At 46.2% G+C, this 13,480-nt stretch overlaps 1 protein-coding gene across 1 annotated transcript in view; it reads right to left on the reverse strand.

Annotated features, from left to right (window-relative positions):
- Window positions 1-1,404, reverse strand: part of ASTN2 (astrotactin 2) — a 728,537-nt gene extending 727,133 nt beyond the window's left edge. Inside the window, exon 1 of the mRNA XM_066580842.1 lies at window positions 1,053-1,404. Coding sequence (XP_066436939.1) covers window positions 1,053-1,323 — 271 coding nt within the window. The 5' untranslated portion in view covers window positions 1,324-1,404. The remainder of the gene's footprint in view (window positions 1-1,052) is intronic.
- Between the last annotated feature and the right edge of the window lie 12,076 nt (window positions 1,405-13,480).

The following is a 13,480-nucleotide window of genomic DNA, read 5'->3' on the forward strand; positions in this document are numbered from 1 at the left end:
TTCTATACGCAAAGATACAGCAGAGCGCTGCGATAACTGGTGGCCGGGCCAGGAGCTATTGCGCATGTGGGCCAGAGATCCCGGCCACCCAGTAGATTGTCACATTCGGATTTACGAGTGCGCAAGAAGCGCCGGCCATATCCACTCCATAGCGGGTAGGTAGCCGATTTCCCTAGCAACAAGCGGTAAAAACAACTTTAAAGAAGATACAGGTTTTTAAGAAAACGGGGTATTTTTTGAAAAAAGACACAGTATTGGTGAATGCTTCAGTTTCCTATTTGCAGTACACTGGACCTAGAGAGGATTATTCCTTTAAGCGGGTATTCTGCCTTCCGCTATTAAAAACATCTAATGAAAACTTCTGCAACTTTCTGCTTTACTTTCTGCACCAACACCCCTCGGCCTCCGTGATCTCGTTAGGAGTACATTTCGTTATTTCAGCGTTAAATGCACGGATTAGATGAACATAACAGTCGCCTAAAATATCTGCATGTGATCTACCCTCCCGCTGGTCATGAGCCGGCGTGATCATCACATGACCAGGAGAGCTCCTCCTCTGCCAAACCAATGTTTTTCTATTCAATGACAGCAAACAGAGATCTTGATAACAAAGTCTATTAGCAAACTGCACAACTTGTCATCGGAAATATCACTTCCATTTCTCCCCTCTTTGGAACGGTAACAGAAAATAACGCCAAATGCAAGAATTTAACAAAGATCATCTTTTATCATAAATGACAACCCATTATGATCTACCTACCTGTCTGGGAATACCAACCTAAATGATCCCCTTTTAGTAGCAAGAGATCTCTGAGAAGACATCATACAGAAGAGTATATATAGTATATACCTGCTCTAGCATCCCTATTGCTGGGATGACTCTGTCCTTCACACACCTCTACAGGACAGCATGGAGATCTCCTCCTGCCCTTGCATGGACCACAGAGCCTGCAGACTCCAGCGCAGCGCTAACAGCCTGCAAGCACACAGAACTTTCCCTGCACCATCCACGCCAGGCCTCTACCCCCCTCCCACAGTCCCCGGTCCCTCACCCAGGGTGAAGTAGGGCGGCTCGGTATTGTGCAGGTCGTCCCTCACGGACACGCTCCCAGGCGCCTCGCTGTGGACATGCAGGGGAAGTCGGGAATCCCCAGGTCCGGGATGCACTGAGGACACGGCGGCGCCGCTCCAGCTCAGCTCCCGCTCTCTGAGCGCCGGTAACGTGGACACGGTGACAGTCTTCAGCAAGCATCCCTGCGGGGAGGAAGAACGGGCAATGCAGGGCAGCACCGCCAGGAGGCCCAGCCACAGGACGGAGGGCATGGTGCCGGCGAGAGACGCTGCAGCTAATGCATGGACGGACAGCGGCTCCTCCAATACTGTTAACTCCAAATCTCCCGGCAACGGCCAAGCCGCGTCTCCCTCATCGCAGGCAGCGATCGCCCCTTTAACTCTTCTGTTTCTAGCAGCCACCTCTCAGGCGTCGCTTCTGTCCATTTATTACACGCCCTCTTAACATTATGTCTCCCGGCAACAGCCAATCAGCGTGAAGCACCGCGTTCCATTGGGCTCCTCCTCTTGTCCATTTAAAGGTACGTCGCCTGGCAACGGCCAATCACAAGCGGCGCTTTGGGAAGGGATGCGCCAGGGATGCGGCCGCTAGTAGAGGTGTCTAGTAACCGGGAAACTCGGGGAACCGAAGGAGACGGCGAGTCAGGAGGAACGTGGAGGGGAGCCGAGGCCAGGCACGTCCTGGCGGGGCGGGAAGTGTCCTGTCCCCGCTCTGTGCTGCTCCCCGTCCCGGGACCAGACCGTTACTGTAGGCTCACCCTTCTGCTCCAGCCAAGATGTACAACTTGTAATAAAGTCCTTGAATTGTCCTTCTCCTACAAGTGTGGAAGTGAGCAGCACAAAACCCATTATTAACCCTTTAGAAGGGTGCGTTCACGGCAAGGACGTAGTGGAATCGGCGTTCTTACGGAATATTCAGCGCCAAAATCTGATCGGATTTTGATGTGGCGCAAAATTCTGCATTTAGACATACTTTTTTGCCAAATGCGGAATTCTGACGCAAGCCGATTTCACGCATCGACGTTACATTCCCACGAATCACAGATATGCGTAACACTCGACGAATATGAACTCCATTCTTTTGGATGGAGTCAGACGCACATGAGTTTTTTTTCACCTCGCAGCGACGCCGCTAGGTAAAAGAAAATCGCTGCATGTCCTGATTTTAACGTCCCCCGGAAAGCATCGCCTGTTGTTTTCTATGGGATAGTCAAACGCAGCGCAGGCCGCGCCATGTAATGATCGCATTGAAAGCAACGGGAAACACTTCCGATCCTCTGATGCTTGTGAAACAAGTGGCGGAAGATCGTAATTTCACGGAAGTGATGCAGGGCGTTTTTGCATGAAAATCGCCTCGTGTTCGTGGGTGAAACGCACGTTCACAAGAGCGATATCGGGACGGACTTCTCAGCCCGATATCGCGCTCGAACGTGTGAATGTAGCCTGGCAGGGATAAAACTGCGTGTAGATCCAGGGCAGAATATCCATGGATTTCTGATGCAGTTTTACAGTAAAATTCCATAGCGGAATCCGCTGTGTGAACATAGCCTTAGCCGTACTCACACGAGCGTATCTCGCTGCGTGCCGCCTGCCAGAGACCCACGCACAGCATGCAGCGAGTACACAATGACATTATGTACTTATGCGCCACCAATCGCCATGTATTAGGAGCGTATGCGCGCATAATACCCGGCAAGTTAGCACGTGCTGCGAATTTTACTTGTGCACATATTTCACGCAATTCGTGTGAGGGGCAACATGGCCGCCTATGAGAGATTGGTACAGCGTATTAAGCACGGAATATGCTGTAACAATACAGTCATGTGAGCTGGGCATTAGGTGTAAGATGCAGGTAGAGTATTGTAAATGGCGCGGCAGTAACAGGCAGAAGTCATGCCGTTTGGAATTTCATCGCGGGAAATCCGCCTGCGGCCGCTAATCCCGGGATTGGCCAGCCATGTGACCGAGATTTCTCAGAAATCTCATCCACACGGGATGTGAATCCATCGGTAGAGTTAGAAGGGACCTCCAAGATCATCGGGTCCAACCCCCTGCTCAGTGCAGGATTCACTAAATCATCCCAGACAGATATTTGCCCAGCCCTTGTTTAAAGACTTCCATTGAAGCAGAACTCACCACCTCCCGTGGTAACCTGTTCCACTCATTGATCACCTTCACTGTCAGAAAGTTTTTTCTAATATCTAATCTGTGTCTCCTCCCTTTCAGTTTCATCCCATTGCTTCTAGTCTTTCCTTGTACAAATCAGAATAGGGCTGATCCCTCTGCACTGTGACAGCCCTTCAGATATTTGTAGACAGCAATTAGGTCTCCTCTCAGCCTTCTTTTTTGCAAGCTAAACATTCCCAGATCCTTTAATATTCTCCATAGGACATGATTTGCAGACCGCTCATCATCCTTCAGCTCTTCTCTGAAATTGCTCCAGTTAGTCTATGTTTTTTTTAATAAATTGTAGTGCTCAGAACTGGACACAGTTTTCCAGATAAGGTCTGACCAAGGAAGAGTAGAGGGGGATAATTACCTCATGTGATCTAGACTCTATGCTTCTCTTAAAGGGGTTGTCCCGAGGCAGCAAGTGGGTCTATACACTTCTGCATGGCCATAATAATGCACTTTGTAATGTACATTGTGCATTAATTATGAGCCATACAGAAGTTATAAAAAGTTTTATACTTACCTGCTCCGTTGCTGGCGTCCTCGTCTCCATGGTGCCGACTAATTTTCGCCCTCCGATGGCCAAATTAGCCGCGCTTGCGCAGTCCGGGTCTTCTCCTCTTCTCTATGGGGCTCCGTGTAGCTCCGCCCCGTCACGTGCCGATTCCAGCCAATCAGGAGGCTGGAATCGGCAATGGACCGCACAGAAGCCCTGCGGTCCATGAAGACAGAGGATCCCGGCGGCCATCTTCAGCAGGTGAGTATGAAGACGCCGGACCGCCGGGATTCAGGTAAGCGCTGTGCGGGTGGTTTTTTTAACCCCTGCATCGGGGTTGTCTCGCGCCGAACGGGGGGGGGGGTTTAAAAAAAAAAAAACCCGTTTCGGCGCGGGACATCTCCTTTAATACATCCCAGAATTGTGTTTGCCTTTTGGCTGCTGCATCACACTGTTGACTCATGTTCAGTCAGTGATCTATTAGTACACCCAAGTCTTTTTCACATGTGCTGCTTAGCCCAATTCCTCCCATTCTGTTTTTTTTTTTTTTTCATTTTTCTTGCCCAGATGTAGGACCTTTCATTTCTCCTTGTTAAATACTATTCTGTTAGTCGCTGCCCACTGTGCAAGCTTTTGTAGAGCTTTTTGAATCCTTTCTCTCTCTTCCCTAGTGTTAGCTACCTCTCCTAGCTTTGTGTCGTCTGCAAATTTGATCATTTGCCTGTAAATTTCCCCTTCCAAATCATTTCTAAAAATGCTTAACAACTCTGGGACTAGGACAAAGCCTTGTGCAACCACACTTACCACATTCTTCCAATTGGATGTGCAGCCATTTATGACCATTCTTTGAGTATGATCACTCAGCCAGTTGTGAAACCACCTAACAGTTGCCTTGTTAATCCCATATTTGGTCAGTTTTTATTAAAGATGGTATGAGATACTTTGTTAAATGTTTTACTAGAGTCAAGATATACTATATCCACCGCATTTCGCTGATCAACCCAGTTAGTGATTCTGTCATAGAAGGAAATGTTCATTGATAGAAGGAAATTAGATTTGTCTGGCATGATGTGTTTGTTACAAACCCATGCTGGCTCTGGTTAATTACTCCATTTTCATCCAAGAAGTCAGGCTCACAGGCCTGTAGTCTCCTGGATCCACCTTCTTCTCTTTTTTGTAGATAGGAACAACATTTGCCCTTTTCCAATCTTCTAGGACTTCTCCTGTTCTCCAGCAAGTTTTAAAGATTATGGCGAGTGGTTCAGCACTTATCTCTGCTGCTTCCTTTGGTATCTTAGGATGTAATTCATCTGGACCTTGAGACTTGAATTCATGTAAGTTAGCTAAGTGTTCCCTCACCATGTCTCTGCTTTGAGATAGCCTGCATTCTTTTTTTTCCTTCAATAGCATTACTACTATTATGGGGCCATTACTTTGTTAGGACCATGATGGTGGGAATTATTACTATAAGGGAGTACAAAAGGGGTGTTATTACAGTGTAAGAGCGGAAAGGGGGAAATTGTACTGTGTAAACACTAAGATAAGCACTATTACTGTTTGGGGTACAGAAAATGACATTTTTACTGTGTTGTTCACTATTACTGTCTGTGGCTCAATAATCGCCATTATCTGACACTATTTTTTAGGGTCACTGTCTAACTGGCACTATTGTTTTCTGAGCCACTGTCTGTTTGTAGCAATATTTTTAGTGGCTAATTAGAGTTGTTACAAGTATAGTTAGTTCAGAATCACAGTATTTGCAGACACTATGCGGGTACAGTAATGGAAGCAGATAGGGCAGCAGCAGGCACAGAAGTGGGGTAGCAGAAGAGTTTCAGTAGGTTGGGAAAGGGTTTATTTAGGTGCTGGAAAAGTGATGAGCTGAAGTTGTCTGTGCTGCAAACTTTACAGAGACAAGTCATGGCTGGAAAAAAAACTCTTTATGACTGTCTGCGCCTGATGGAAAAGACAGGGAAAGTGAACTCTAGAGAGAACGGTACCTGCGAGTCACTAAATATAACTTTGCTCTAATCACTTATATGGTCTACAGATCGCTTGCGTAGAACTGATATTTACTACTATATGGTCACTGTATGGTGGTTCTATCAGTCTGTGTATAACCACTGTGATGCTGTTAGTCCAGGTCAGTAGACCTGAGGTCAGGCCGGCACACTTATCTGTATTATGAGCATGAAAAGACAGTTCTTGTCTGAACTGGCGATATAGAGGAGAAATATAGTTCTTGGTTTTGGTATTATATTAATGGTATTAGCTTGGTTCTTATACTGTATTTATATAATGAGCTTGGTTCTGGTACCATATATATGTTATGACATTGGTTCTAGTGCTGCATGTATGCTATGGGCTAGATTTGGTACAGTATGTATATATTGGGATCAGTTCTGGTTTTGTATCTATGTTAAAAAAATAAATAGGTTAAGGATAAAAACACAAAGTGTGCTGGCTGTACGCTGCCAAATTATGCCCACCCATGATGGCCAACAGCCGCAGACTATTGGCAGTGATTTGTGCAGCCATCGCCAGCGTATGAGCATAATTTGATTTTGTGCAACCATCTGCACCATGTGTTCCACTTTAAGATAATCTTCTACTCATGGGCCAGTGCTGGGTCCTTGCCCCTCCCCCCCCTCCCACAGGCTAAAACCTGCCAGCCAGTCCTTGCCTGATATAGTTCTATGTGTCCCAAAAAATGCTGGCTGCCACAACTGGCAATTTTATGGAAGGCAGGTCAGTTGCCTAAACCTTGGTAAATATACCTGGTTAGGACAATCACTGTACACCAGCAGTAAAATTTGCTCTCTTATTGAGGTCTATAGGTTTTTTATAGAGCAACAAGGATGGAACTTAAGCCCTCAGTGATGGCCAATACGCCTTTTTACTGACCTCATTGATTGGCTTTAAATCTGCACTACTGACAGCCAGGATCCTGCTCTAACTGCTAGGAGCCAAGAAACCTCATATCCTGGCAGTTTAAACCCTTACATGCCACAACCAATAGCAACTGCAGCATGTAAGCAGATAACAGTGCGGAGGTGACACTTTCCGCCACCCATCAGCAGCCCAGAGTGCGATTGCAAAGTACCGATGAGTTCCCATGGCAGTTGTAAGCCTGGTAAAGTCCTCCATGTCTGTCATGTAGCCCTTCCTCTGACAGAATCTAATAGGCTGCTCTTATAAGTTTAGTAGAATACACTACATAAGTAATGCAGTGTACTATACAAGTGATCTAACAATCACAGCTTCAAGCCCTTTTCAGGGACTAAAAATAGTGTCACAAAAAGTGCAATAAAGCGTAATTTAAAATAAAAAATCCAGTTTAAAAAAAATATCACTTTTCTCCCTCAAAACCCATTTTAAATAGCTAAAATACCTCAAAAATGTTTTAAAAGAGCAACACGTAAGAGGTATTACCGTATTCAGAATGACCCAAACAATAAAAATGTTTTATTATGTGCGGTGAACACCATAAAAACTATTTTAAAAGGTAATGCCATAATTTCCATTTTAATTTTGTTTGAACCCAAAAAACACAATAAAAAGCAATCCAAAAATGACATGAACCTCAAGAACCAATAAAAACTGCAATTCATCCCGCAAAAAACAAGCCCTCACAGAGCTCCGCTGCTGGAAGAAGAGAAATGTGGGTCATTGAATGTCCTGATACTGATTCAATTGTTTTCGGCAACAGCAGAGAACGAGGTACAAGGGGTCAGGCGAAGGCGAAGTCAGGTCCGAAGCAAGAAAGTCAAAACAGGGAATCAAATACAGGTATTGTGGGTGTAGCTGGAGACCAAACATACACTGGCAACATCTAAAGGAAACTGAGCAGTTTAAATGCTATCAGAAATCCCGCCCCAGCAGCTGATTGGGGCGGGGAGCCTGACAGCAGCAGGACCCAATCACAGGACGCCGGGAGTAAACAGCCCCTGGTGCCTGCTAAAGACAGGCAGCAACAAAAGGACCGTGCGCCGGGCGTCATGGCAATGGGGACGCGGCGCAGGGCGGTAACCCACCGTGTCCCCAGCAACCTGACTAACTAGGCACACGCTCCCTGTGCACAGGGGCGCGCGCACAAAGCCAATGTACCGGATCATGGCAGCCAGGGGAGGTCACCAAGACCAGGGCTCCACTGTACCACACCCCCGCCGCCCGGGTACTAGGACCGGTAGTGCGGGCACGGAGACTCCCAGGGTCCCAGGACCTGACATCAGCTAGTGAGAAATAAATTATCTCTTAACAGACCGCATGCTCTTATCTCCACAGGAGAGCGTAGATAACATCGTAACCTGCTGGCAGTCATGAAGAGAACAATGCAGCTGTTTGCACATCTGGGCATGTGATTAACCAGGCATCGGGCTCTGCAAACAACTCCTGGAGGCCCTTTTACATGCAAATGAAGATGGTAAAGTGTTAATGGCCATTAATGGCCTTTAACACTTTATGTAAATAGATCGCAAAATCCCATGCCATCTGCAGCAGGAGCCAGCTGTGAGTAAAAACACCGATCACCACTGTTGACTTCTTGTATGCCGCAATCAGTGTTGATCGTGACATGTAAAGGGTTCACAGAGAGAGCATGCTGCGCTCCCTCTGTGATGTCATCGGTCTGCCACGATATCATCGTGGAAGGCCGATGGGTTGCCATGGCAACAGATGATAGGTTACACTCCTCATGCTCCTCTTTCTATACCTGTACCTTCGGTAATTTCTTATGCATATAGTACTATATATCTCTACATCTCTGTAGTCTCAGTCTGCTGTTTGTTGTAAAAAGATATTTCTCCGCTGTATTTATTTCATGTTTTAATAAAAAGCGCTGAAAAAAAGCTTTGATGTTTATGTTAATGTTTTATGGTGTCATTTCAAATATTATTGCTAAGTGTTATACTTTCGTCTGACTCTTGTTGAACACTATGTTTGAGATTTACTAAGGCTCTATAAAGTGTTTTTCAGAGTTGAAGGAACATTGTCTAATTAATTGCTGCTATGGCCTCGTTTAACCAAAACTATGTGTCCGCGTTATTCTAGTGAGGGGAGGGGGTAAAATCAGATAAGGCTACGGTCAGTGAAGCTAATATTATAAGGGGGTGAGTCTGAACCCCTCCGGTCATGATATTCTTTGTCACTTCTACGGCAGGGTTGTCAACTAGAGATGAGCGAGCACGCTCGGTAAGGTCAGTTACTCGCTTTCTCGTACGAGCGTGCTCGAGGGGGGCGGTGGGGGTGGCGGGGGAGAGAGAGATCTCTCTCTCTTCCCCCCACTCCCCTCAGCTCTCCCCGATGCCCCCCTGAGCACGCTCGGACGAGAAGGCAGTAACTCGAGAAGAGCGATGCTCACTCGAGTAACTGACCTTACCGAGCGTGCTCGCTCATCTCTATTGTCAACCAAACTAGCAAAAGTAAAAGAAAAAAAGCAATCACTCTGTTTCAATAGAGAAGTTAGCAATATAGTAAAAGAAAAGACGTCTGCCAAAAGAGACTTAAAGAAACTGACAGAAAGCTATATAAAACTAGACAAGAAGAGGCAAAACATATTATCAATGCGGCTAAAGCACAAAAGGAGGAAGAAATGGCAAAATCTATTATGGAGGGGTATAAAACATTTTTCAGGTATATTAGTGGCAGAGAAAAAAAGAACTGTGGAATTACAAAAATTAAAACGGTGATAATTACTATATTAGTTGATATAGGCTGCCGCTGACTATCTGAATAGCTGCTTTTGTTCAGTATTTCTAAAAGCTTTTTTTCATGTTAATAATAGGATTGGACCTGTTAGTACTTCTAGTTGTAAGGGCCTTTGTCCAGTGTTTTTGGAGGCTAGTTTTTTAGGTGAACTTGCGCTTTTATGCCCTTAGTGACCACCCCATAGTCTTTTTACATCCTGCCTAAGTGGGCTTTAATCCTCAGGGCTGTAAAAACTCTGGGGATTGGAGCCATGTAGGCTGTGAACCTGACAGCTCCATGCTGTTAACTGCCGGAGGTAGCCGACAACCTGGAGCTGTCATGGGGGGCCGTGGGGAGCGACTCCCGGTCATGCAATCGTCATTTACCAATGGATAACAGTAATTGCATTAAAGTAAATAGATAGTTTAAAAAAGTTAACGTTTCAGCTCCCCTCATGTACCTAAGGCCCCTGGATTTATCCACAGACTTTACCCCAGCTTCTGCGCACGCACACGTCGCCAAAATGGCGGAGGCATGCACAAAAGCTGTGGATTGCCAGGGTAATTTAAAATCTCCCTGCTCCTGGTACCAATAAAAGACAAGAGCCTGGAGATTTAATGGGCGTTCGCCGTGCACGCTCCTTGGTCACATGATCTCCGTTATCCAGAGATTATTCTGACTGCCATTATGGAGTCAGGAAGGAATGTTTTCCTCCAAATGGGGTAAATTGATCATCATTCAGATTCCCGCGATCCAGCAAGAAACTGAACAATTATCTTTCAGTGTAAATGCAGGCACCACCTGAACGACGGACAAGAAGTCTTTAATATCTCATTCGCGTTCAGTTTCTGCATGCAGAAAACTGAATGATGTATCCCTCCTTGTAAACAAGCAGTTGTTCGCTTATCAATGACTGCCTGCTTACTGTGAATGGAGGCGGGTGGCCAGAATGATCCCAGGCCCCTCTGCCTCCATTCACTAAGGGATGCTTGTTCCTGTGTAAAAGCACAGATATTATTATCGCTGGGACGACCTGTTGGACATCTATTGCCTGATAGATTGTCCCATGTAGAAGCATCTATAGTCCTGTGGATTCAAAGTTTGTTAAAAGATAAGATCTAATTGCTGTAGTTAACAGAGTTTATTCTGAACAGGGACAAGTTACAAGCGGTGACCACAAGGGTCTGTCCTGTTTCCGTTTTTTTTTTAATATGTTCATACGTAACATAGGAGAAGGTTTAACAGGTAAGATTTCTCCGTTTCCTTTGACACGAAAGTGTGCAGTAGGGTTGATACTCCTGGTGGTGTCTTGAACATTTTAGTCTTACTGGATAAATGGTCATAAAACTACTGTTTAATGTTTTTAAATGTAATATAATACACTCAGAATGAGTATTGTATTCACTGCTCTGTGTTATCCAGGACTTCATAAGAGAAGGTTCTAGGGATTCTGATTTTTGATAGCCTCAAAATGAGTCCACAGTGCAGTCAGGCAGCAGAAAAAAGCAAGTAGGATGCTTGGCTGCACAGCTAGAGGTACAACCAGTAGAAAGAGGGAGATTGTGATCCCACTGTATAAAGCTCTGGGGAGACCACATCTGGAAATACTGTGTTCAGTTCTGAAAACCTTATGTGCAGATAGATATTGGTTCAATAGAACAAGTCCAAAGACGGGCTACAAAAAGGTGGAAGGTCTCAAAAACAAAATTTATCAGGAAAGACTTAAATAATTTAATTTGAGTTTTTATTAGGAAGCTAGACACTAGAACAAGGAGGAACAATCGGAGATTAGTTGGGGGGAAATTTAGAAGCGAAGTCAAGAAATTTGTTTGGAACAACAATAAATGAATTTAAGCTGCCTGGGATAAACATGGATCTATCCTAAGGCCTCATGTCCACGGGGAAAATCAGATCCGCTGCAGATTCTACATGGAGAATCTGCAGCGGGTCCCTCCTGCCCCGCGGACATGAGCGCCGAAAATAGCAATTTAAAAGCATTTACCTTTCCGTAGCGGGCGGCGAAGGTCAGCTGTTCCTCACGGCCGGATCTTCATTTTCGGCCGGTGGATGAATTCCTGACGCCGGCGGCACGTCGGCGGCACGTCGTCGACGTGCCGCGCGCATGCGCCGGGCACATCCGCCGAGCCGAAGCAAGGGAGATGCGGCCGTGAGGAAGAGCAGAGCTTCGCGGTCCGCTGCGGGTGAGTAAATGCTTTTAATTCCTATTTTAGGTCTCCCGCGGATCCGGACGGCTTCCATAGGCTTCAATAGAAGCCCGCGGGAGCCGTCCCCGCGGGAGACCCGCATGAAAATGGAGCATGGTCCAGATTTTTTCATGCTCCATTTTTTTTTAAATGCCTTTTATTGACGATCCGCGGGTATTTATCTACCCGCGGGTGGTCAATGCATCCCTATGGGGTGCGGATCCGCGCACGGGAGATCCGCTGCGGATTTTAAATCACATTTTGCCCGTGGACATGAGCCCTAAGGGCTCAGTCACACGGGCGTTTGTACGCATGTCTGACACTTGCGTTTGCGATCCGCATCTATATAGACCTAATGCTTTTCAATGGGAGAGGTCACATGTGCAAATTTTACATGCGCACAAACGCATGTGGCAAAAATTATAGGATACAACGATTTACAGAACACATGTAACTGCATTCTGCGGCAAATCGGTGTTCTGTGTATGTGCGCTCAATGGGGCTGGCGGTAGCAGCGCCGACGCCATTGAGAACATATACTGAAGATCGTGATCCTCTGCCACAGCTGTCACAGCTCTCACAGAGGAGTGCGATGTTCTCGCATTGAATTCAATGGAGCCAGCAATACAGCCGGCTCCATTGAAAGCAATGGGCTGCCGACAAGCGCTGTAGTAATTTTCGGGGAAGGGCTTCAAATATAAGCCTTTCCCTGAAAACCATCCTAAAAAAGTGTAAAAAATAAAAAAAAAATCTATACTCACCTCTCTGCAGCTGCCGGGGCTCAGCCGCGTCCAGCCGGCTCTTCTCCTGAACTGATCTCAGTAGTATTCAGCACGCAGGGATTTAAAATCGCCGCCTGCTGAATGGGCTGCCTCTGATTGGCTGAGCATTGTAACCAATCAGAGGCAGCTCTTGGCTATTGAATAACAGCTGAGAGCTGCCTCTGATTGGTCCCTGCGCTCAGCCAATCAGAGGCAGCACCCACCCATTCATGAATTCATATGGCAGCCCATTCAGCAGGCGGGGATTTTAAATCCCCCGCTGCTAAATACTACTGAAAGCTGTTCAGGAGAACTGCCGGCCAGACGCGGCTGAGCCCCGGCAGCTGCAGAGAGGTGAGGATAGATTTTTTTTTTTTTTTTTTTTTTTTTACACTTTTTAGAATGGTTTTCAGGGAAGGGCTTATATTTGAAGCCCTTCTCCGAAAATTACTACAGCGCTTGCCGGTAGCCCATTGCTTTCAATGGAGCTGGCTGTATTGCCGGCTCCATTGAATTCAGTGGGAGAACATCCTGCTCCTCTGCGACAGCTGTGGCACAGCTGTGGGAGAGGATAGCAGGCAGCGCTCTTTTTGAGCATCAAAACGCCCGTGTGACTGAGCCCTTTTGTGCAGACAAAACGCTACTAGCAGCGTTTTTTTTCCGCCGTGCTGCCGGCTTAGCTCTATCAGTTATGCGCACAAAAAATCGTGCGACTAAACGCCCGTGTGACTGAGCCCTAAGAGAGATATAAAGAGGAAATGATATCAGAGCAGACTAGATGGAGCATGTAGTCTTTTTCTGCCGTTAATTTTCTCTTTCTATGGATTGACATTTTTTTGCATTCTGTTTTTCTGTTCTGTCATAGGAATATAAAAATGGAACGCCGAATGCAAACTTTGAGGGGCATTAGTGACATGGCAGATGTCAGGTTGGTCCTTCAGTTCTGCCCAGACGTGTCCTGGCATATCCACTGTTATCTATTCCACTGCAGCAGAGATGCCATTGTTTTAGGTCGTTTTGACATCTTCCGTGTCACCAACGGCGCCCACATCAAACATCAGTAAGGAGCATTAAAAAGTTGAAGAGTTCTA

Source organism: Eleutherodactylus coqui, chromosome 10, assembly GCF_035609145.1.
Source record: "Eleutherodactylus coqui strain aEleCoq1 chromosome 10, aEleCoq1.hap1, whole genome shotgun sequence".
Lineage (NCBI taxonomy): Eukaryota > Metazoa > Chordata > Amphibia > Anura > Eleutherodactylidae > Eleutherodactylus > Eleutherodactylus coqui.